General features: G+C 37.1%; 1 protein-coding gene across 5 annotated transcripts in view; it reads left to right on the top strand.

Moving 5' to 3' along the window:
• GDA (guanine deaminase) overlaps positions 1 to 22,766 on the top strand; it is a 109,240-nt gene that overhangs the window by 77,583 nt on the left and 8,891 nt on the right. For all 5 annotated transcript variants that reach the window (XR_011233926.1, XM_069474118.1, XM_069474117.1 and 2 more), the window contains exons 6-11: positions 2,810 to 2,837; positions 5,911 to 6,018; positions 8,156 to 8,263; positions 10,031 to 10,128; positions 12,350 to 12,417; positions 21,886 to 22,032. Coding sequence is in view for 4 of the 5 variants with exons in the window: in XM_069474118.1 (XP_069330219.1) it covers positions 2,810 to 2,837; positions 5,911 to 6,018; positions 8,156 to 8,263; positions 10,031 to 10,128; positions 12,350 to 12,417; positions 21,886 to 22,032 (557 nt within the window). In the remaining variant the exon portion in view is untranslated. The remainder of the gene's footprint in view (positions 1 to 2,809; positions 2,838 to 5,910; positions 6,019 to 8,155; positions 8,264 to 10,030; positions 10,129 to 12,349; positions 12,418 to 21,885; positions 22,033 to 22,766) is intronic.

The following is a 22,766-nucleotide window of genomic DNA, read 5'->3' as shown; positions in this document are numbered from 1 at the left end:
GCCAAATGCAGATGGAATCATAAAAAGTAGGGGTGTGCAAAGGAAATGAAAACATATATCCACATACAGACTTGCATGTGAATGTTCATAGCATCTTTATTTATGAAGCCAAACATCAGGCAGATTCTCTGTGCATCAGTATCAATTCCAGGGGAGGACTGTAAACACTTTGCCAATACTACACACCGGTGTCAATCTACTTGCACGAGTCCATGAGACAGAACACTCACACAACAAGTGAAGCAAGTTTATTGCTCACAGATAGGCAGCAAGGGACAACAGATGCCTAGAACTCGTGGTGAGCTGGTCTTCCAAGGCTCAGGAAAGTTGCCCAGGGTGAAAGGAGTCTCACCTGTGCATGCCCCATGTCACCCCACAGCTGAGGGATCCTGTAAACATGCTCTGTCTGTGGTTTTATGCCCAGATGAAATTGCCTCATTGGGCAAAAGTGTTGTAGAACATCCATTCTAGGAGGAAAGGGATCAGAACCTAGGCTGTTCTGGCCGGTTCCTCATTATCTCAGGATGTTACATTCCCAGCATATTCTACAGTTATTCTGAGAACTACAAGCAAGCAAAAGAACTGGGTCACCAAAGCCATCTGGGGACTTGTCTTGCACCAAACAGTGGAAACAACCAAAATTTCCATTAATTAGTGAATGGGTAAACAAAATGTGGTATACAGTAGACTATTATTCAAGCCATAATAAGCAGTGAAGTACTTATACATGTTACAACATGGATGAATTTTAAAAACATTGTGCTAAGAGAAAGAAACCAAAAACAAAAGGCCACATATTGTATGATTCCATTTATAGGAAATGCAAACCTATATGTAGAGAGAAAATTAGATTATAAATGGTCTGGGGCTGGGGGTAGGAATGACTATTACCTATATATGGCCCCAAGGGATGTAATTGGGGTATTAAGGCTGTTTTGGATTATGATAGTTGCACACTCAGTACATTTAACTAAAAAAATCATTGAATCGTGCACTTAAAAAAGGCAAATTTTGTGGTATGAGTAATAAATTATACTTCAATAAAATAGTTTTTAAAAATAGGAGTATGTGGGTGGGGTTCATGTATATTTGTGTTTTCTCATTCATATCCACTTTAGATAAGAGTTGAGTAGAAAGTAATTAGTTTTTTGATAAAAGTAAATTTATTTTTGAAAGGCTGCTTTTAAGCTCACAAGGGAATGATTGTTTTTTTCTTACAAAGGCTTTTTAAGGTATAAATAGCTGTGGAGCATATTTTCAGAGACTCCAGCCCTCTGTGATTTTCTCCTGTGGTACAAGAGTGCTTCTCTCAGTGCTTCTAGCATTCTTCTCCCCTGATCCCACACAGTTGAAGCAAAAAAAAAAAAAATCAAAAAAGACCCGAGAAACTCAAGATGTATTAACACACTCAGGAGTCTCCCCGTGATGTTGAAATGAAGTTGAAAGATGATTGAATACACTAAGTCATTCTTCCCGTTTGCCAAGGTCACCGTGTGGGTTTATCCAACTTGATGAAATTGGTCTGTTCCTAAAAAAATTTCTTGCATGTCGATACTATTTTTGTGTAACAAATTATATTTTAAAGCCTCTAGGAACCTGCTATAGGGGTCCTAGGATAAATCCTTTTGTAAAATGAAAGATTCTTTTTTAAAGTAAATGATTTACCCTCCTCTTCTTCTTTATTATAGATCAGGGCTTCTTATGTAGGTTGGATTTGATTTTTAAGTACAATGTGGCCTGCTCATTAAATTACTTTTGGTTGTGGGTCATGTTATTGCTTGAGATCATGAGTTTTCATTATGTTCTTTGTCGTATAAAATTGTGATATTCTGCTGACCATATAAATACTTTTCTTACATTTTTAAATGATTTTTCCATAGTTCCTTGAGGATTTGACAAGCAATTTTATTGTATTCTATTCAACATACAAGAGATATAGAAGAAAATTCTTTAGCTATAAATCTTTCCCAAGACCAAATCTATCCTAATGCGAGTTTTAGAAGTCCAACTTTTCATTGCTCAGGGCTTCCTCCTCTGTGGGCTGCTACATGCTCACAGAGAGAAGGAAGTGCCCACTGTCCCCTGGCATCGGCCATATGCTTAGCTCATCTATTAACCCATTTTTGTGGCTGTAGTAAACCTTAATTCATATTTTCTTTTGAAATAAAGGAATACTAGAAGGCAGGAAACTGTAGCTACCCCGCCAGGACAGAAGTAGCCATTTCATAGACTTCGTAGTTGCCACCATCCCTACAGCCATTACTGGTGGGGTCACCATCCATCCCGTTTACCATGCACTTTACAACCACCTCTGGCCTATACCTTCTGCTGTACTCCAGCATCCATTCCCAGGAGCTCTCTGCCCTGGAAATAAGTGGTAATATCGTGTGAACGAGTAAGTTTCCATGTTAGGGGAATTAGAGGTAGAGAGTCCCATGGCTTCCAAATACTTCCCGGTGCATAGGACTCCACAACTCTAATATCTATGGAGCATAACATATTGCAGTATTTCCCCAAACAGAGCTTGAGCTAGTAGAACAGCTTGAGTGCTATGGGAATACTCGCGAACAGCCCAACTGATGGTGAGTGATAACGTTACATTTCCCTGTGATTTTGTACTCCACCTCTGGCTGCAAGGGGGAAAGCAGAGTAAATACTATTTGTTAATCTTTAGTGGTCAGGAAACATGTTCCACATTAGAAATGTTTGCATGGCAATTAGGGCATGTAAGGATCATGTTTTACCCTTTTGAAACATTTATTTGAAAATTCTTAAGTTTTCTAACTTCCCATTTGTTGCTTTATTTCAGATTTGTGTCAGAAATGCTTCAAAAGAATGTAAGTAAATTTGTTCAGAGCTTGCATTTAGATTGCCTTGTAGATTGCCATTCGTTGTAGAATTCGTTATTAAGGTGTTTGATAGAGATTAGTCTGTGTACAATTGGCTTACTCCCTTCATGAAGAAGTATTTTCCTAGAATCTTAAATTGTTTTCACAGTGGACCCATCAATTCAGCTCAATGAAGTCAGGCATTTTTAAAAAAATATTTAAAATGGACAAATCAAGATTGTATATATTCAGGGTACACGATGTGATTTTTTTTTTTTTTTTTTTTTTTTTAGACAAGAGTCTTGCTCTGTCTCCTTGGGTAGAGTCAGTGGTGTCATCATAGCTCACTGCAATCTCAAACTCCTGGGCTCAAGTGATCCTCCTGCCTCAGCCTCCCAAGTAGTTGGGAATATAGGCGTGCACCAAGACTCCTGGCTAATTTTTCTATTTTTAGTAGAGACAGAGTCTCACTCTTGCTCAGGCTGGTCTCAAACTCCTGAGTTCAAAGAATTCTCCCACCTTGGCCTCCCAGAGTGCGAGGATTGTAGGCGTGAGCCACCTTGCCCAGCCACAATATGATGATTTGGTATACATATACATTATTTAATGATAATCAAAATCATAGTAATCAACACATCCATCACCACCTATGCTGTACATGATATACCTAGAACTTATTCATCTCTTAACTGAAAATTTATACCCTTTGATCAACATCTCCCCATATGATCCAGCAATCCCACTTCTGGGTATATATCCAAAAGAAATGAAATCAGGGCCGGGCGCGGTGGCTCACGCCTGTAATCCTTGCACTCTGGGAGGCCGAGGCGGGTGGATCGCTCAAGGTCAGGAGTTCGAGACCAGCCTGAGCGAGACCCCGCCTCTACTAAAAATAGAAAGACATTATATGGACAACTAAAAATCTATATAGAAAAAATTAGCCGGGCATGGTGGCGCATGCCTGTAGCCCCAGCTACTCGGGAGGCTGAGGCAGTAGGATCGCTTAAGCCGAGGAGTCTGAGGTTGCTGTGAGCTAAGCTGACGCCACGGCACTCACTCTAGCCTAGGCAACAAAGTGAGACTCTGTCTCAACAAAAAAAAAAAAAAAAAAAAAAAAAAGAAATGAAATCAGGATCTTAAGGAGGTATCTGTAGCCCATGTTCATTGCAGCATTATTCATAATGGAGATTCATAATTCATAATGGAGACAACTAAGTGTCTACGGACAGATGAATGGATAAAGAAAATGCAAGGAGGAACACACAGGAATATTATTTAACCATATCAAAGAAGGAAATCCTGGCATTTGTGACAACATGGATGAACCTAGAGATCTTTATGTTAAGTGAAATAAGCCAATCACAGAAAGACAGATACTGTATGATCTCACTTATTTGTGGAAGCTAAAAAAAAATCAAACTCAGAGAAACAGAGGTCAGGCATTTTTTTCTTTCCAATGCAGTCTCGTGTGATTCTATACCTAGCTCTCTGTGTTTTGCTTGAAACACAGTTTTGAAATCAGGAAATATTACTTGGTTTTAGTGTTTTGATTAATGACTACTCAGATATGTGCAAACAGGAAGTTTCTTTTATTCTTACAATTGTATATACTTTTCTTGGCTCTAAAACTGCTTGCTTACATGCAACAGAAACAAATTTATTTCTTCTTTTCTTTTTTTCTTTGTTTATTTTATTTTTTAGAGACAGGGACTTGTTCTGTCACCCAGGCTGGAGTGCAGTGGCACAAACCTCCAACTACTTGACCCAAGCAATCTTCCTGCCTCAGCCTCCACAGTAGCTAGGCCAACAGGAATGTGCCACCATGACTGGCTAATTTTTGTATTTTTTGTAGAGACGAGGTCTTGCTTTTTGCCCAGGCTGGTCTCAAACTCCTGGCCTCAAGAGATCCTCCCACCTTAGCCTCCCAAAGTGCTGGGATTCCAGGTGTGAGCCACCATGCCCCGCGAGAAAAACTAAATTAAATTAGGCAGGTAAACTTGGTCCCAAGTTCACTAAGCTTTTAGTTGATCCAAGGTATGAAAATCTCAGTCACTGCCCAGTTGAGAGTTACCATCTCAAGGCAGCTTTCCCTTTCTCTGTAGTTTTTTTCTCGTTCTGGGACCTTCTAATTTCACAGGACTAGTCTCTGGGGAGCAGGGAAAGGGATTTATGGGTGTGGGCAGATTGGTAAACTTTGGAATTTGTGACAGTTGGCAGCTACGTCAGCATTGGCACTGGCCACTTGTATCCCTGGTCTGGGCTGAAACACAGGCAGTGTCCAACCCTGATGCCCAGCCACTGGCTGCCTCGGTCCACATATGTGTGCGTGTCAGACGGCCTGCAGGCACTCAGCCAGGCACCACAGTGCCCTGTCATTGCTGAGCCTGTGGAGACGATGCTGTTTTCTGCCTCCACCCCCAGAAGGCTGGTCGGTGGCTCCATCGGGCAAGTTCATAGATTGGCAAGCCTAACCCTTCCCTTACCGTCGTTTGAGGTCTGATCGAAAACCACAGGAAATCTCAGGATTTCTTTCAATCTAACCTTGAGAAAACTAGATGGCACTTTGTAGATGCATATCCTCACCACCCCTCTGTGAGTCCTTCTCTCTTGCCTGGCCACTCACCTCAGACGGCATCAGAGCTGATCCTGCGACTGAACAGTTCTCAAGGAGGCCGCGGCCAGCACGTTGCCCCCCTCCCCCACAAGGAGTAGAAAGGGGAATACCATCTCACTTTTGGTCTCCGCAGCACTTTCTTTTCAAACTTCTCCGTCAGCCTCTAATTCTCTTCATAAAGGCCACTCGATTGAGGCTCCATGTGAGTCTTAATATGGGGAATGGGGAGTGTCTATCATTTGGGATAGGGTCTTCTGTTGAACTTGGTGCTCCAGAATATATTCTCCTTTATTCCCAGCCACGAGCTGTTTCCATGAAATGCAGAGTTTCCACCAACTTGTAGAATGGGAAACTCCCCCCACCGCCAAATGAAGACATAAAATCTTGCTATATGACAGGCATTTGGCGGTACACATCATGTTCATGACAGCCATAGTTTCCTTATCAATTGTTTTTTATTATCTCTAGTATTCTAGAGTGAAGCCCATAGTGACACCACGTTTTTCCCTTTCCTGCTCTGAGACTTTGATGGGTGAACTCGGCAACATCGCTAAGACCCATGATTTGCACATTCAGGTGGGTACTTTTGTTCTGTTTGTGCCTCTCCCCAGACCTGCAAGATTTCTCAGTACCCTAAATTGCAGTTTCCAGTAATCTCCAGGTCTTCTACTGAGTAATCTCTAATTCTTTAACTGAGATCTCCTGGAGTCACAGCATGACAGGGCAGGAAGGGCTCCTATGGGTGTCACCTAATCCAATTCTTAATTTTGCAGATGAAAAACCTGAATTTCCTTTTACTCTCTCTGTTTTCTGATCAGTCTTCAAGAGATGAGGACATGTTCATAAGTAATAGCAAGATCAATGACAGACTGTTTACTTATTCTCTGTAGGATGCATTTAATACATTTCTTTCCTGCTTCTCTTTTATTTGATACTTTCTCAGTGCTCTACACCTTCATTCTTGGAGGAACCAGCTATTATTTGAAAAGCAAAAAGAACCAAATTTCCACCTTGGAAAAAATGCATTCAAAAGCCCTTTTGTTCCAAGTTTCCTAATTTAAAATCGGGAACAAAAACGTATATTTTACTTTGTCATTTAATTGCTGCAAATTGGGAATAAAATGTTTTTTAAAGCTTACAGCTGAGTTAAAATTGGGAGCTCCCCTTCCCCCATCCAAGCTTAATTGCATACTGTATTAAGATTTCTTCTCTTAGGAGTTGACTGTCTTATAAGAAAGGGCAGGTTGAGGCAAAGGCTATACATTGATTCTTTACCCTGTTATGGGGTAGGTTTCTTTTTGTCTTTTTAAAAAACAATCTATTTTTTAGGACTCAGTAACTATTCTTATCTTCCTCATTATTATTTTTTTGGTGGTCTATAATATTTGAAGTTTTAATTCAATGCCACATACTTTTTTCCTGAAGATAAAATTCAAAACTTAGATCATGTTTCTACTTTGGAAATAGAATGTTTCTATGGCTGAAAAACTACAAATACAAATACAAATCAACCTTAAAAAACACATGAAAAATAAAATGAAAGGACACACAATAAAATCAAGTCTATCCTTGCTAGAAGGATGTGTATGGATATATGTGTGTTTACTCACATTTATCAAAATGACATGAAACACCTGGTTGTCCTTTCTTCTGTTGCTATGTGCATGCATTTCGTCAATGGTCTGGGATTTCCTCAAGGCCGGGGATAGAGCTTATTGTCTAGATGGAGCACTTGTTTTCAGAACATTGCTATTTTTTTCTTTTTAAAATTTGCCTATGCATAATCTGCCTCATGAAGAGAGAGTTGCCATTCTTGGAAATATTAATATGCCCTCTCAGGTTTTGTGGGGCCCCGGAGAAAGGTCAGTGTGGGGGCCTAGGATGCACTTGTTTTGCTTGCTTGTGGATTCTTCTGGGCTCTTTCTTGATGACGGCAAGACTGTCTAGTTCAGCTATTTTTAGACTGTTTTCTGCAAAAGAACTCATTCTGGAAGCCAAAAAGGGGACAGATTGGGGACAGGGTCCCAGAGTCCCAGTCCTGCTTCATCCTGAGGGGCAACTTGTTTACGCCCTCTATATATTGGATTTCTGTGAATTTTTATATGCATAACATGTGCAAAGCTAAAAGAATTTGCAAAATCACTCATTTAGCCCAACCCTTTTGTTTGAGAGATGAGAAATGGATGTTCAAAGAAAAGAATTGACTTTCCATAAGACATATAACTAGGATCAGAACTTGGGCTAAAACTCAGCTCTCTTTACTCAAACTCCAGTATTTTTATGAATCAACTATGCTGTCTCTGTCTTTTTTTTTTTTTTTGATGGACACTGAACTCTTTTTTTAACTAGCCAACACCAGAAGAGGCAGGTTGTCACAAATAGCAAGATTCTTGACTCTTCAAGGAGTACTTTATATGTGTTCTTGCCATAGTTTGGAATTTGAAAAGACTTTGTTGGGAAAATTTGCCTTGAGGTTATGTACACACACATACACATACACTGCATGTCCTGATATTCACTGTCTTTGTCATATATATTATATATGTGATGTATGTAATTATTTTCAATAAAACACATGTACAATCTTCATTGTCTCTCTATGTGGTCCCTTCTGTAGGCAAGTAGCAACCATCACACCATTTTGTTGTAGGAAGTATAATGTCTAATGATATTTTACGGAGAAAAATTGTAAATATTGTTTCTTTTCTTGTAGAGTCATATAAGTGAAAATCGTGATGAAATTGAAGCTATGAAAAATTTATATCCCAGTTATAAAAACTACACTGATGTGTATGATAAAAATAATCTTCTCACAGATAAGGTAAATTGTTTATTATGACATAATCTATGTAAAGTAGGGCATATTTATCTAAATTTTAACATCTAAGTAGTACTCTTCAGACTTTTGTCACATGCACACATTTCCCAAACTAGAGGAAAAGCCCAGAGTGTGTGCACGTGTGCATGTGTGTGCATGTGTGTACATGTGTATAGTTAAAAATGTGCCTGCAGTTTCATTGCAGTCAATAAATCTAAAGGCTTCATTGAGAATAGTGTGTCATTGGGTCCCAAGACACTTTGACAGTATCCATTAGAATGTAAATGTGCATTCCTCTGAGTCAGCAAGTGCACTGCTAAGGGTCCATTCTGTAAGTAACGTAAGCAGGGGTATTAATTACATATGAAAGTTAAAAAATGGTTATCAGTGGGGGATTGGTTAAATTATAGAGCGTACAAAATTAGAATTTTATCCAGCATTCACAAAGAAAGAGGTATACAGGCTTTCAAGGAAGAATGTGCAATATTGCATGATTTATATGTATAGATGTGTAGGTACACACTCACTTAGAAAAAATGGTCTGGAGGACACACAGTAAGTGCTGAAAATGACTCTTCCGGAGGGAGAAAGCTGAAGGACTTTCTACTTTTCATTTTTAAATGCTCTAAGATTGCTTTTTAAGAAAATGAGTATTACTTTTATAATTAATTAAAATTAATGTGAGTGAAGAGAGACCTCATTACAATAATGTAGCCCTGATCTTGGCCTTCAATGTAATGCACAAACTGCATGGAGAGTTTACTGCAGCACATGATTTCTTAGTGACTCTGTGAATGGGGATATGAATATGACTGATTTGAAAGGTTCATACTCTGCATAAATCATGTAAATGCTACTTTGTAATTTTTATCTTCCTTTACATATATTTCCATATGATTAATAAATTAACCTTCTATTTGCATGTTAATTTTATTTGCACAGAGGTTGGGAATACTTTATTTTAATAATAATTCTGTGGTCACTGAACCATGCCTCCCAAAGGAGAAGGCTACAGGTTTTACACTGAGGCAAAAAGAATTTTGAAAGAATAATGTCTTACTTAAGAAAACCAAGATTACTGAAAGACTAAATGTTTAGAGAGGTCTCATATGTGTGCAGTGCCTGCTTTTTTAGATCAATTTTACCCTCTCAACTAATGTTTACAAGATACTACATTTCTTAATTTTTATGAAATTGTAAACATAGATGACTTAAAGTTTACTTGGTTGTATGTGTCAAGATCATTGGTGTCTATATTAAAATTGGGATCAGAAATAAAGAACAGTTTTTTGCAGGATCACTCTCACAGCTTCTGTGTACTGAGAAGGGAAGCTTACTTCTAGAAAGTTCTAATTAGAATAGGAAGAAACACAACCCTACCAGTAGCTCCCAGGTAGACTTAAAAAAAGAAAGTAACTTGGCGATTTTCTGAAGTAAAGATGACAGAATCATAATATCTTCAAACTAGATGGATATCCTATGCTGTACATGACCTGGATCAACTCTCATTGTTTTATAGATCAACAAAAAGAAAATAAGTAAGATGCACAAATTTGCTGAGACTTTTGTACATAATACAATGCTTTTGCAGGCCTTTTCTGAGGTATAATTTATACTCAGTGATTCAGCACATACAGATAATCATAAATGTTCTTGTAAAGATGGTAGCAGCCCAGTCCCAGCCTCTGTCTCTGTCGTACCTTGTTGTGAATGAGTACTAACTTAGCATCTGTGAGTGGTAAACTCCATGTAGGACACCCTTCTCTCCAGACGGTGATGGCGCATGGCTGCTACCTTTCTGCAGAAGAACTTAATGTGTTCCATGAACGAGGAGCATCCATCTCACATTGCCCCAATTCTAATTTATCGTAAGTAGGCAATAATTGTTTGGTAGATCGTGAATGTTTGGGGTGCAGATCAGCAGCCAGATATCTTTGTTTTCTCAGTCCTTCCTTTAAGATCTCTCTTTTACAGCCACATTTGATTGGGACAGGAAATAGGTAGACAGCGTTTACTTGTGCTGTGGTGGAAGAAAGGAGACCATTTAAGAGGACTTTTTTTTTTGCAGAGTATGCATAGATTCTGAAATCTCTGATTTGAATTTACACAAAAAAATGGACAATAGGAAATACAACAGAAAAAGTTTAAAAACAAGAGCTTTCAGAATTTATAGCTAAAGGACTGAAAGAACCCATGTATCAGCCAGGTGTTGCAGGGAGAGGGTACTGACTCCTATTATGGCTTGTGCTCTGGTCTTAGAATGAAGTATAATAGTACTAGAAGTCCATGCCTGTAGTATATGTCACCCTGCTGGATCTGATGGAATGCCAGCCAACACAGGGGAACCCAGAAGAACCTTGTCCTGTTATAATTCCCCCAAATACAAAAGCTTTATTTATAACTGGTTCTTAACCTTTTGAAAGGTTATAGATTCATAAGTGAATCAGATGAAAGTTATGGCCTCTATCTTCAGAAAGAAGCCCATAGATATTAAAATGTTGCATCTAATTTCAGGGAATTCATAGATCCCATGGTGGCAGTCCATGGATGCTAGGTTAAAAACCTATGCTTGTATAAATACAATGAATTTATTTGAGGTGTGATCTCAGACCTTTAGGGAAGTAGGATGGGAAAGGGAAGGAAGTCAATAAAAAGTATATCATCAAGCATGTTACCACTGTGGGCTCCTGGAGTTTAATCCTTCTAGAAAACTCAGGGAGCCATTGTACAAAACCTCAAAGTTATCTTGCCCAAAGAGTGAGGGAGCTGGGGTAGTTATACCCAAACTCTCATTAGTTATTGATGGGGGCTTCTGGGTAGAGAGAAGCATTAATTCCCTGGAACTTCTGGCCTTTCCCAGACAAGGGTAGAGCAGGGCACAGAAGAAAGCCCCTAGGCAAAGTGCTGGAGGTGTCAGCAGTTGGAAATCTGGGGACTTTGTGAGTGACAAAGGCATATGTCAGTGGTAGCATGGGAAAGGCATCAAGAGCCACAGTGTTATATTTCTGGAGCATTTTGAAGGGCTCCAGAGGCTTTGAGTTTTCAGATGTAAAGTAATCACACATGACAAAGAATCTTGCCCCTATATAGCTGGTAGCTTATACATAATAGACTTATAATTATATAATTACATATATAAAAAACAATATTTGTAATTATATACATGCTATAATTATGGTCTAGTAAACCAATTGGGGAAGGATTTAATATCCCTTGGGTGAATTGCCCAACATCCTCTAAATTAAAACACAATCCAGCTTTGCAAATTGAGATTTGAAGTTACATTTCTTTAGGACACATTTCTTGTTTTTTCTTTCTTTTTTACTTTTTTAGGACACATTTCTGTTTAATGGTCACTGCTATTCTTTCTCCAACAACTTTGAGAGATTTATTGCATCTGCACTAGAGGTTTGGAAATTATAATTATGTGCATCTTGAGCAGACCACTTTGACCTTTGCATCTTCTTGGATTTCTAAGGATCACTTTAGTTCTCCTTTGTCTCTTTAGAAAGGTGGCATATCTATTAAGCTCAGGGTCAAGAGTTCTGGAATTCAGTACAGGAACCATCTCTCCTAGTTGCTCCTGTCCTTAGAGGCAGCAGGGAAACTGTCAGGTCCTGACTCATCAGCCTGTACCCTATTTTCCAGTTGCATTCCGCTTTCTTTGATCTTGCAAGTCACTACTCATGCAGGGTAACTAATTAGTTTAGACATAGAGAAAAGGGAATATTTTATAATGTCTACTTCCTAACATAGAAGGGTAGGTTGGTTAAAAAAATATTAGAGACAGATGAGACTTTTGTACTAATTGTGAATTTTCATTTCTTCATACAAATGATCCCCTGCTTTTCCTTCTGGCTTTTGCTGTTTTGTACCCTCCTGAGACTAACCTCTACCCAAGGATTAGCTCTTTTATGATCCTGTTAACTCCAGGACTTGGATGGTCTGATTTCACTAATGTGTTTGTGTCAGTATTAGAGCTGATGTATCAGAAAACACAATTTTCAGTAATATCACCATCATTATTAGTGTCCTTCTTCTGTTGCCACCACATGGATCTCCTTATTCTGACATCTTCTCTCTCTACAGGCTCAGCAGTGGCCTTCTAAATGTGCTAGAAGTCCTGAAACATGAAGTGAAGATAGGGCTGGGAACAGGTCAGTAGTTCACCATTTGAAGCTATGGTGAAGCCGTCAATTAGTATGTAAATTTCTAATATGACTAATTTGCAGGTGATAGTTCTATGTTTTTTAAAAAATTAGTTTTATTATCTGGTAATGATATCTTGATAATAAGTATCTAACAAAATAGTGAGGTTGGAAGCAGTAAGAAAATGTATGCAAAGGGAGAAGTTTTGATGACACTAATCTCCTAAAAGCCATTATCCCTGTTTCTTGTTTAGAGATTAAGCTATAAAGGATAATTCCTTCTAAAGTATTTTGGAGATTGTTTTTAAAAAGTCCTTGATTTTTGTTTTGTTTTGTCCTTCTGGCTGGGTTTTAATGGTTTGGGTTGTATGTTTTTAATTTTCAATAATGGTGCCATCACAAGTACCATCTTGAAAGAAAATTATTTGCCCTTGGTGTGGTGAGCACAAATTCAATGTTTCCAGCACTGAGAACTCTGAGATACTCTGGCTTTGCTTTTAACCAGTGATCAGCCAAATGAGACACGTCAATGTCCACAGATAGTCTGATGTTTACTAAGCTAAAGGACATTCTAAGTGGCTGATGAATTAGTGATACCTCTTTTCTTAATGGTATATTTTAATTGTGTTTCCTGTGTGGTGCTGCTCACTTTGAAAGTATAAGTTAGGCCCAAATGTCTAAGTGTCTACTGTGAGCCCTCTTTTATCACTGTGTGTGACAGTACTAAAAAAATATATATATTTTTAAATGAGTGTGGGACACAAGGACTTATTTTCTGTTTTTGATGCATTTGTCTTCCTGACACTTAAGAGCATCAGACTGTATGCATGTTGACACTGGTGGTTTTCATCATTTTCTGTAGTAACTCAAGTCTCAGTTTGTTATAATGAGACATTTTATACCAAACAATTAATTGATAAGACATGGTAATATACATAATGATTTTATTAATATTTTTAAAAGAGGTATGTTAGATTAGAGGTTTTTCCCCATTTTATAGGAATCAAAGTAATCAAGATTTTAAAAATTCTAATTTAAGCTTTGAATCTTTGAGACTGTGGCAATGTTTGGGTATAGTCATAGGGGTTAAGTCAGGAAACTAGTTATTTTATCTTCATAGAAAAGCTTTAACGGATAAGAAACAAATGGCCGAGAGTTTTTGTTACATACTGTAGTTAGTTAATATAAAAAATTTAGCACATATACAAAAATAAGGTAAGTATTGCTTTCATATTTTCTAGGATTTTTGTCTCCATGATTTAAGTTCATCATGTGAGCTCTAGTCCTTGACTTTGGGTTGTATAGCGATGGCCTAAAGAATTTAGGGAAAGTTCTAGCTGTCACCGTCTCTGTAAAACCTTGAAAAAATTAATTTTCTAAGGATTCATTTCCTGATTTCTATAGCAGCAGAATTACAATATCTATCTTATAAGCTTTTTTTGAGTATTAAATGAAAACAAGCGTACACAGTGGTTAGCACAGTGCCTGGCACATAGCATTAGTCAGTAAAGCTTGGCTTAAAAAGGAAAGAGCAAAGTTGATGATTTGATCAGATGTTTGATTAAATATGACCTATTCCCTTATTTACTTGAAGAGTGCTGTTCCATTTTTACATAGTCTCTATTGCAAAAGTCACCCTGTGCTCCACTATTTCCCAAACATGACTTTTATGTATCAATTTGCCCTTCAGTTGTAGATTATTTAACCTCATATTGTGGAGAGAGAGCAGGTCCAAGAGCCGTTCATTCACCCTATCACAAGTGTACGCAGATCTTGAATTGCACAAGTATTAGGTAGGAGAAACCCACGTGAAGCTTACCAAAAATATTGCAAAACAAAAGAAAGCAATATCACAAAGAAAAAGAATAGGAGCAAACATCTGAAAATGATCTACTTCAGAATCCAGAAGAAAATTTCAGAAAATTGCCATCATCCTTGGAGTACAAGAAGACATGGCACTATAAAAAAAACCACAAATGGTGGTAGAAAGAGAAATTTTTAAAGTGAAAGAAGAAAATTGAAAATAAAATCAGAATAAAAAACAGGTAGGCTCTCCTATATTGCCGGAAGGAGAGTAAGTGGTACAACCACTTTGGAGAACTGTTTGGCAATTTCTTATAAGTTAAAAATATACGTCTATTTATGACCCAGCAATTTCACTCTTGGGTATTTACCCTAGAAAATGAACACGTATGTTTGCAAAAAGAATTATATAAGAATGTTCATACCAGCTTTTGTTAAGTGAAAAAGCTAGGCACAAAACACATTCTGTATGATTCCATATGTATGAAACCCAGGGACCAACAGAACTAACCTATGTTGATAGAAATCAGAAAGTGGTTGCCAAGAGTTGGGGGTAATGGTTAGGAGAATTGACTAGAAAAGGCCTTGAAGGAATTTGCCATAGTGATGAAAATGTTTAATATCTTGTATTTTTGAAATGTAGTTAAAGCTACAATTGACCCTTGAACAACATGATTCTTAGAGGTGCTGACTTCTCCCTCCCCCACTCCTGTTCAGTTGAAAATCTGCATATAACTTTTGACTCCCCCAAAACTTAACTGCTAATAGCCTTCTGTTGACCGGGAGCCTTGCTGATGACATAGTCTATTAACACATATTTTGTACGTTACATGTATTACGTACTAGAATAAAGTAAGCTGGAGAAAAGAAAATGTTAAGAAAATCATAAGGAAAAGAAAATACATTTCCTATTAAGTAGAAGTGGATCATCATAAAGGTCTTCATCCTCATTGTCTTCACACTGAGTAGTTGTTCTTGCTGTCTTTGGAGTGGCAGAGGTGGTGTATAAGTGGACCCATGGGTCCAAACTCGTGTTGTATATATAATTCTTAATATTCATCAAACTGAATACCTAAGTTCTGTGCATTTTATAATATCTTAATTATACTTCAGTTAAAAAAATGACAAACCATGTAGGAAGCTATGAGAAGTAGAATCATTGTTGCAGAAAATTAAGTCAGTGATGTGGAGAAAAAAGTTGACAAAAGATCACAGAGAATGTTTGAGGAGGTCAGAAAGCATAGCACCAACACCTGAGGTTTTCTTGAGGGAGCACCCAGAACAAATGGAACAAAAGCAATCGTCAGAGCTTTGAAAGATACAGCTGTCCTGAGCTTAAGAAAGAATGGCGTTGGAAGTGCTTACTTTGTTCTACGCTAAATCATAACTGAACATGTTGTGGCAAAATATTTTAATGACAAGGAAAAAGAAAAAAATTTGAAAAATATTGATGCAGGGGGAAAAGCCAGTTATAAACAAAACAATTAAAAACCAGTTTACTTTCAGATGTTTTTGTTGGCATACGAAATATCAAAAGGCAAAAAAGAGTTTGGAGACAAAGCAGTTGTTACTCAAGAATATTGTATCTGGTTGAATTCTCCTTTATATGTGATGGCAACAAAATTCTCAGATATACAAAAGCTTAGAAAATATTCTCCCTGTGAACCCTTTGAAAAAAAATTACTTGAAAATCTACATCATCTAATAAGTAATGAGGCAAAATAAAGGGCTAATGAATGTGGAAGTAATGGTATGTACAACAGGATATCAGGGAAGCTAAAATCAGTTAAAACAGACAAAAAAGAATTGTAAAAGGGCTTTAAAAAATGAGAGCAAAACCTAAAAATAAATCTCAAGAGAGAATATGCACAATATTAAGAGTAATATTGTTTTTTTTTTAACTATCAGAATGGCAACATAAATCAGGAAAGTGTTTCCCTCAGACTGGGAAGAGGTTCCTGGGACCTAAATACATGGTCCTTATTTTTGAAACTGCATGTCAGGTCCTTGAGTTTGGGTTTTATACTGTCTTTATATCATTTGAATATCTTCAATCTTTTATCATAAAATTTTAAAGTAATATATGCTCTGCAAAAAAGAATTTTCCAAGTACTAAAAATTCTTCTATCTTCTGATTTTTGTAAGAAAACCCAAGAAGATATAGCTTATGTGAAAGGTTGAGAGGATAAAGATGAATTTGGCAAGTGAGAGCAAAATTATAAGTGTAGAAAACTCCTTGTCTCAGAAAAAAGGGAATTACACATCATATTTTACTTTTAACTTTGCAATGTGAAAATATTAAAGATAGCTACTTGCAGGATTTTAAAAATAGGATACTTCCTATATAAAATATGAAAAAAAAATAAGAAAAATATAGCATATTATCAAAAATGCTAATCTAAAGAAAAAAATTAAAAGTATAGAACAAGTCGACATAAACAGGACCTGTGACTTTATTAAAACAAACAGCATACTTGGAGCCAGTGTCTCACTTTTGCAGTGACAGTTCCCTATCCTAACTGACTTGTTTCATTAATCCCAAGTCAGCAGTTCTTTGATCTCCTGTAGACACCAATTCAGTGATTCTATACGTTCTCAAAATCCATTATTCCCTCCCTAATTTACCTATCTTTGATGCCAGAGTACATCACTATAATTGTTCCTTTGGAAACATCCTCACTTCTCATATTTCTCTCATTTTCTTTGTATTCACTTTGCAAGAGCTTAACCCTTAATTATCTCAGCATTCCCTTCCCAGTGCCTGCCCTGAGCATCTGGAAGTTGCTGGAGAAAATCCTCCAGTGGGATTTCATTTTAAATTTTGCTCTCAAATCCCAAATGCCTCAGTGCTGGCAAGAGACAATCATGTTTCTCTAACAAGCATGTGTTTCCTTATTCCAAGACAGCTTTTTCTCATTTCTTCTTAAACTTTCTACTCAATCTCATATCCTCTTCGCTTCTGGCTGGTGGCCTCTTCTCATAAGTCATTGAGAAAATAGGAACAATCAGAAACCCTTCCCTCGGTTTCCCACCACCAAATTCACACACCTTTCTGCATCTGCTGGCATTTTCTCTTCTTTTTCCTGCAATAGGAAAAAAAAAAGAAAGAAAGAAAAAGAAAAGAAACAAAATGAAAAGAAAAGGAGTCCTTCCCCCCATCAAAGCATATCCTGAGATATGTTCTGTATTCCTTCCCTCTTCCAGAATCTCACTTAATTAATTCCTTTGCCCATGGACTGTTCTGTATCATCAGTATCTCCTTCCTACTGGATCATTTCTAGAAGCACATAAACATCTCTAGTATCTTCTGATATTCTAAGCAAAAAAACAAAACTTGTCTCTTGATCAGATATCCCCCCCGTGGCCCCTGGCTCACCTGTCTGCTCCCCTTTGGCGAAGCTTCTTCAGAGAGTGGGTGCCCACACTGGCGTCACTTTCTGGGCTTTCTTCCACTCCTCCACCCATTTCAGTCTGGAGTTTTGCCCCACCCTCCATGGCAACTGGCTCTGTCCATTCTCCCATGGTGTTACCACAGTGATGTCTGCAGCCGACTCCAAAGGGCACCGTTCTGTTCTCACCACTGGGAACTTACCAGCAGCATTTGCCATGTTGACTACTCTCTCCTTTGTCCAGATAATCTTATTTTGGATTCAGCGAAACAACTTTGTCCTGGTTTCCCTTCTTCCACTCTTGCCAGCCCTTCCTTGCTCTTCTCTGAAGGCTCATTCTCCTCCTCCTGGCCATTCAAAAGTATTCTCCAAGGCTCAGTCTTAGGCACACTCCTCCTTTTACTTTACATGCACATTCTTCTTAGGAGATGCCATCTACAAGCATGGCTTCAGGTGACTACGTATATGCAGGTGTTGCACAGATTTTGGTATGCAGCCTATATTCCTCCTTCAGATTTCAAATATGGATTTTCAACTGCCATCTCTTAGATCCCTTTTGAAGGAATCCCCAAACTTCATTAGATCCAAAACCACATTTAAGCCCAGTTCTCTTAACTAGGTCTCCTTTTCGGAGAATTCTGTTTCTCTAACTGGGAACGGGGGCCCTGTCTTTGGAACCTCCTTCCCACTCACCTCTCCCCCATGTTAAAGCCAGCACAACGTCCAACCCCATGACTCCTGAATATCTCCTGAAACCACCCTCTCTTCCCACACCGACCACTACCACCTGATGCAAGCTGCTGTGGTTTCTGGCCTGAAATACTGCACTAGCTTCCTAGTGGGTCTCATATCCATCCTGGGCCCTTCCAGTCCATTCTTCTCTTTTCAAAAGAATCACAATGAAAATCTGATCACATCACTGTTCTGTGGGACTTTGAATGTGTAAGCCTGGCTGCAAGGCCCACGAAGCTCTGCAAGGCTTGACGTCCGCCACTCCAGCCATATCCTGCACTACTCACTCTTCCCTACACTGGCTGTCTTTTACTCCTCTCCATGTTTCACACTTCCTTCTACCAAAAGTCCTATGCACATTCTTTTCCTCTGTCTGGAATGCCCTTCATGCCTCTCTTTCTGTGGTTGGGCCTTCTCATTCCTGTTTTAGTGTAATGTCATTGCCTTAAAGAGGTCTTCCCTGACCATCCTATCAAAATGGGCCCTCTATCTCCATTTTCCCTATCACTAAACTAAACACAATTTATCATCAATACGAGTCTGCTTATATGTTTCTTTTATTTCACCCCCCCCGAGATAGCTCATATGGAGAACCCATAAGTTTTATTTTACGAGTGCTTAAATAAATCAAGCATGTAGAAGGTGCTCAGTAAATTATTGTTGAATAAGTGAATGAATGTGTAAGAAATGAATATACACATATAAAATCATTTCTTTTTATCTTTCTATTGTCCTCTGGCTTAAGTTTTTACTCCTGAATGGTTTCTTTAGAGTCTTCTTATAAACATCAGTGTCCTTGTGTTGACTCTGAGAAGCAAGCCATGGTGCCATTCTTCTTCGTGATGGGGGTTGGGTGAGGGTTGGGGGAGGAGAGTAGATTTTTCTGAGAAAATGCTTTCATTTTCCTTACCCCTCCACACAGTTCCCACCTTTTGGTCCTCATTCTCTAGCACTTAGGTTAGGTAATTGAATTTTCTCAGCAACTGTTAAGATAGGTGATGTTATTTCTATTTTCTAAGGTTCACAGGTGCTAAGTAACTGACCAAAGGCCCACAAGGCAAAAAAATTCCACATCCACAGTTAAAATCAGGTCTACAAAATGTGGACGTTCATTATTTCTCTTTCCACCCTACCTCACTGCCTCTATCTGTCTGATAACATAGGATTTCCACCTAGATTAAATGTGATGTAGATGAAAGAGAAAATCACTAAGCTCAGCCAGTACAGCAAGGTTCAGCAAGTTACTATCATAATGGAAATGCCTGGAATAAAAGCTTGACTCGTACCCAAATAGTCCTGACTACCTACCGTGATTTGTGTAGCCCAGGGTTCATTCTTTGACCAGCACAGTGTGATACCTTAGTTGGCAGCTGTTTTGTTATCATAACATTGTCAGCCAGAAGAATATAGGATGATAAAATCAACAACATAATAAGGCATCTCTCAATTTTTTTGCAGTAAATTGTGTGGCATTGTTTCCTAATCCATCTTATTCTTTCTTTGGGTTAATTTTGAATAGGTATTGAGGAAAATACTACTTTCCATGATATTTCATAAAACCTTATTGTTTTAATAACTGCATGTATTTAAGTCTTTTATGCTCACACCATCCTAACTGCATTGCTTTTGTTTTTCTGTGTCTACTTCCAGTCTTTATCCACATATTAGGAAATATTTTTAGTATTTACATATATTGAGTATAAATACATGTAAATATATTTATATATCTATAAATATAAATTTATAAATTTATATATGAATATATAAATTTATATATGAATATATAAATTTATATATAAATATTTATATATTTATATATAAATATATACTTATAAGTTTATATATAAATATAAATTTATATATAAATATTTATATATTATATATAAATATATAATTTATATTTATATATTTATAAATATATTTACATATTTATAAATAAATATATTTAGTATTTACATGTTTCCATATCATATAGTGATAGTTTTTATTCTGCTTTTACATTTAATACTTTGTTTTAGCAATAAAGAAGGAAGTGGCGGACAAAATATTTCAAAGCTTATTGTGCATTTTTATTTCCAAATTGTATTTGTTTTCGTAGCTATGATAAAAATGAAGGTTTAATGGTTGTTAACTGCATATTAACACAGACTAATAAATAGATATAATAAAACTTTTTAGGGAGTTAGATGATCCTCTGGCAATACTGTTCTGTTTAATGAAAACATTTTCTAAAGAAGTTTCATACAAGTTTACCTAAGGACATGTAAGGCAGTTGAACATAAAATTGAACTGTAATCTAAAATTACTACTAAAGAGGCAATGACTTTTGATTTTGGCAGGAAATATAGATGCTAACAATTATATGTGCCTACCTAGAAATGACAGAAGGAACCCTTAAAATATGAAGTGTATTTTATTATAATAGCTATAAATTTATTTTCCTTTAATAAAACATAGTTACTTGGCATTTATTTATGTAAACTCATTTTAATAACTTCTACATTCATTCTTATCAAAGGTAGTAGTTTATTTAATTATGATTAGGGACTTTATTTAAATCAGTAAAAATCTCATTCCTCATTTAATGATGCGCACCAAAATATAAAGCTGTCTACATCAGCATTGCTCACTTATTATATTCATTTCCCAAAATATGTAAGTTCATTCTAAAAGCTCTTCTTAAAAATTTTCATGAGAAGTATTTTTAATTTCCCAAAGTTCTCATCTGGATTAGAATAAAGTTAAGATAAATTTATCACTATGGGGGAATATATTTGGACAATTTCTATGAGAGCTCAGGGAATAGTCAGAGATAAAGAGTTTCTTCTCTTGGCTTTATTAACCATTTGGATATGGTAGTGGGTTAACTTGTAGCCCCCCAAAAGATGTCTCCCAGAATCTGTTAATGTGACCTTATTTGGAATAAAGGTCTTTGTAGATGTAATTAAGGTAAGGATCTTGAGATGAGACCATTCTGAAACGTGGTGGGTTCTAAATCAGTGAGCAATATCCTTATAAGAGACAGAAAAGAGGAGACGCATGACAGACACAGAGAGCAGAAGGCTATTTGAAGGTGGAGGCAGAGATTGGAGTTACACTGCCACAGGCAAAGGAATGCCAGGAGCTGGAGGAAGCAAGGAAGAACTCTTCCCTAGAGCTTTTGTAGGGATCGTGGCCCTACCAGCCACTTTGATTTCTTCTTTAAAAGTCGGAGAGAAGAAATTTCTGCTGTTTTAAGCCAGAAAATATGTGGTAATTTCTTGCAGCAGCTGTAGAAGGCTAATACAGGTATATATTTGATACTAATTATAGGTTTTGAATTTCTTTAAATCTTAGTCTATGGCTATTCTGTTTTTGTAGATAAGAGCTTTTATTTAAAAGACTTGAATATTGAAGTCTTTGAATATATTATTCAAGTATTTTGAATATATTATTCAAGTATATTGAATATATGTTGAAGACTGAATATCTGTCACAAAAAGCAATGTTAAATATCCATTATTCCATTTATCCTCATAAAGCTACTGTTTTGGCTTCATTTTATCTACCACAGATGTGGCTGGTGGTTATTCATATTCCATGCTTGATGCGATCAGAAGAGCAGTGATGGTTTCCAATATCTTTTTAATTAATAAGGTAAATGAGAAAAGCCTCACCATCAAAGAAGTCTTCAGACTAGCTACTCTTGGAGGAAGCCAAGGTAATGACCATTATATTTTTCTGTCACACAATGTACAGCCATGCCGATCTGTGTCCTTGGATGCAACATGAAGGTGCACAACAGTGGTAACCAGAGAATCTAATATTCATGACTGTCATTATATACCCAAAACTTACCTAGTAAAGTGTATGTTCAGGCTCGCAGTGGAAGAATTATTTGTTCAATGAATTCACTGTCTTTGGAAGAATAGATTTTGATGAACAATTACCAAATTAATTGTTTTAATGGATATTATATTAGTCACATGCATAAAATAATCCATTCTTCCATTTAGTCAAGTAACTTGCTCTCTATTGGCCTGAGTAATAGTCATATAGTAAAATAATAGCCAAGACTTACTGAGCTTTTACCATGTGATAGGCACCATGCAACACACTTTATGTATGTTGTTATTTAATCCTCACGACCACCGTTATAAATTCCACGTTAAAATAAGGAACCTGAGGGAGGCTTACACAGCTATCAAGCTCTACAGTGTGCTCTGATTTGAATCCAGAAAATCTGATGCCCGAGTGCAGGTTCTTACCTTCTGCTCTTCCACTATATCTTCTTATATAAATCCCTGCCTAGATTATGCAATTGGTTTATATACTTAAGTACACTCATTACTCAAATCTCTTTAAAATGATAAAGATGTAAAAATATAGTTGGTTGATATGCAAATCCTGTTCATCAGCTTTTCCCAGTTCTCACATGTAATTGTGGAACAAATA

Source organism: Eulemur rufifrons, chromosome 7 (genome assembly GCF_041146395.1).
Source record: "Eulemur rufifrons isolate Redbay chromosome 7, OSU_ERuf_1, whole genome shotgun sequence".
Lineage (NCBI taxonomy): Eukaryota > Metazoa > Chordata > Mammalia > Primates > Lemuridae > Eulemur > Eulemur rufifrons.
Note: the sequence above shows the minus strand (reverse complement) of the source record. Positions and strands in the feature narration are given on the sequence as shown.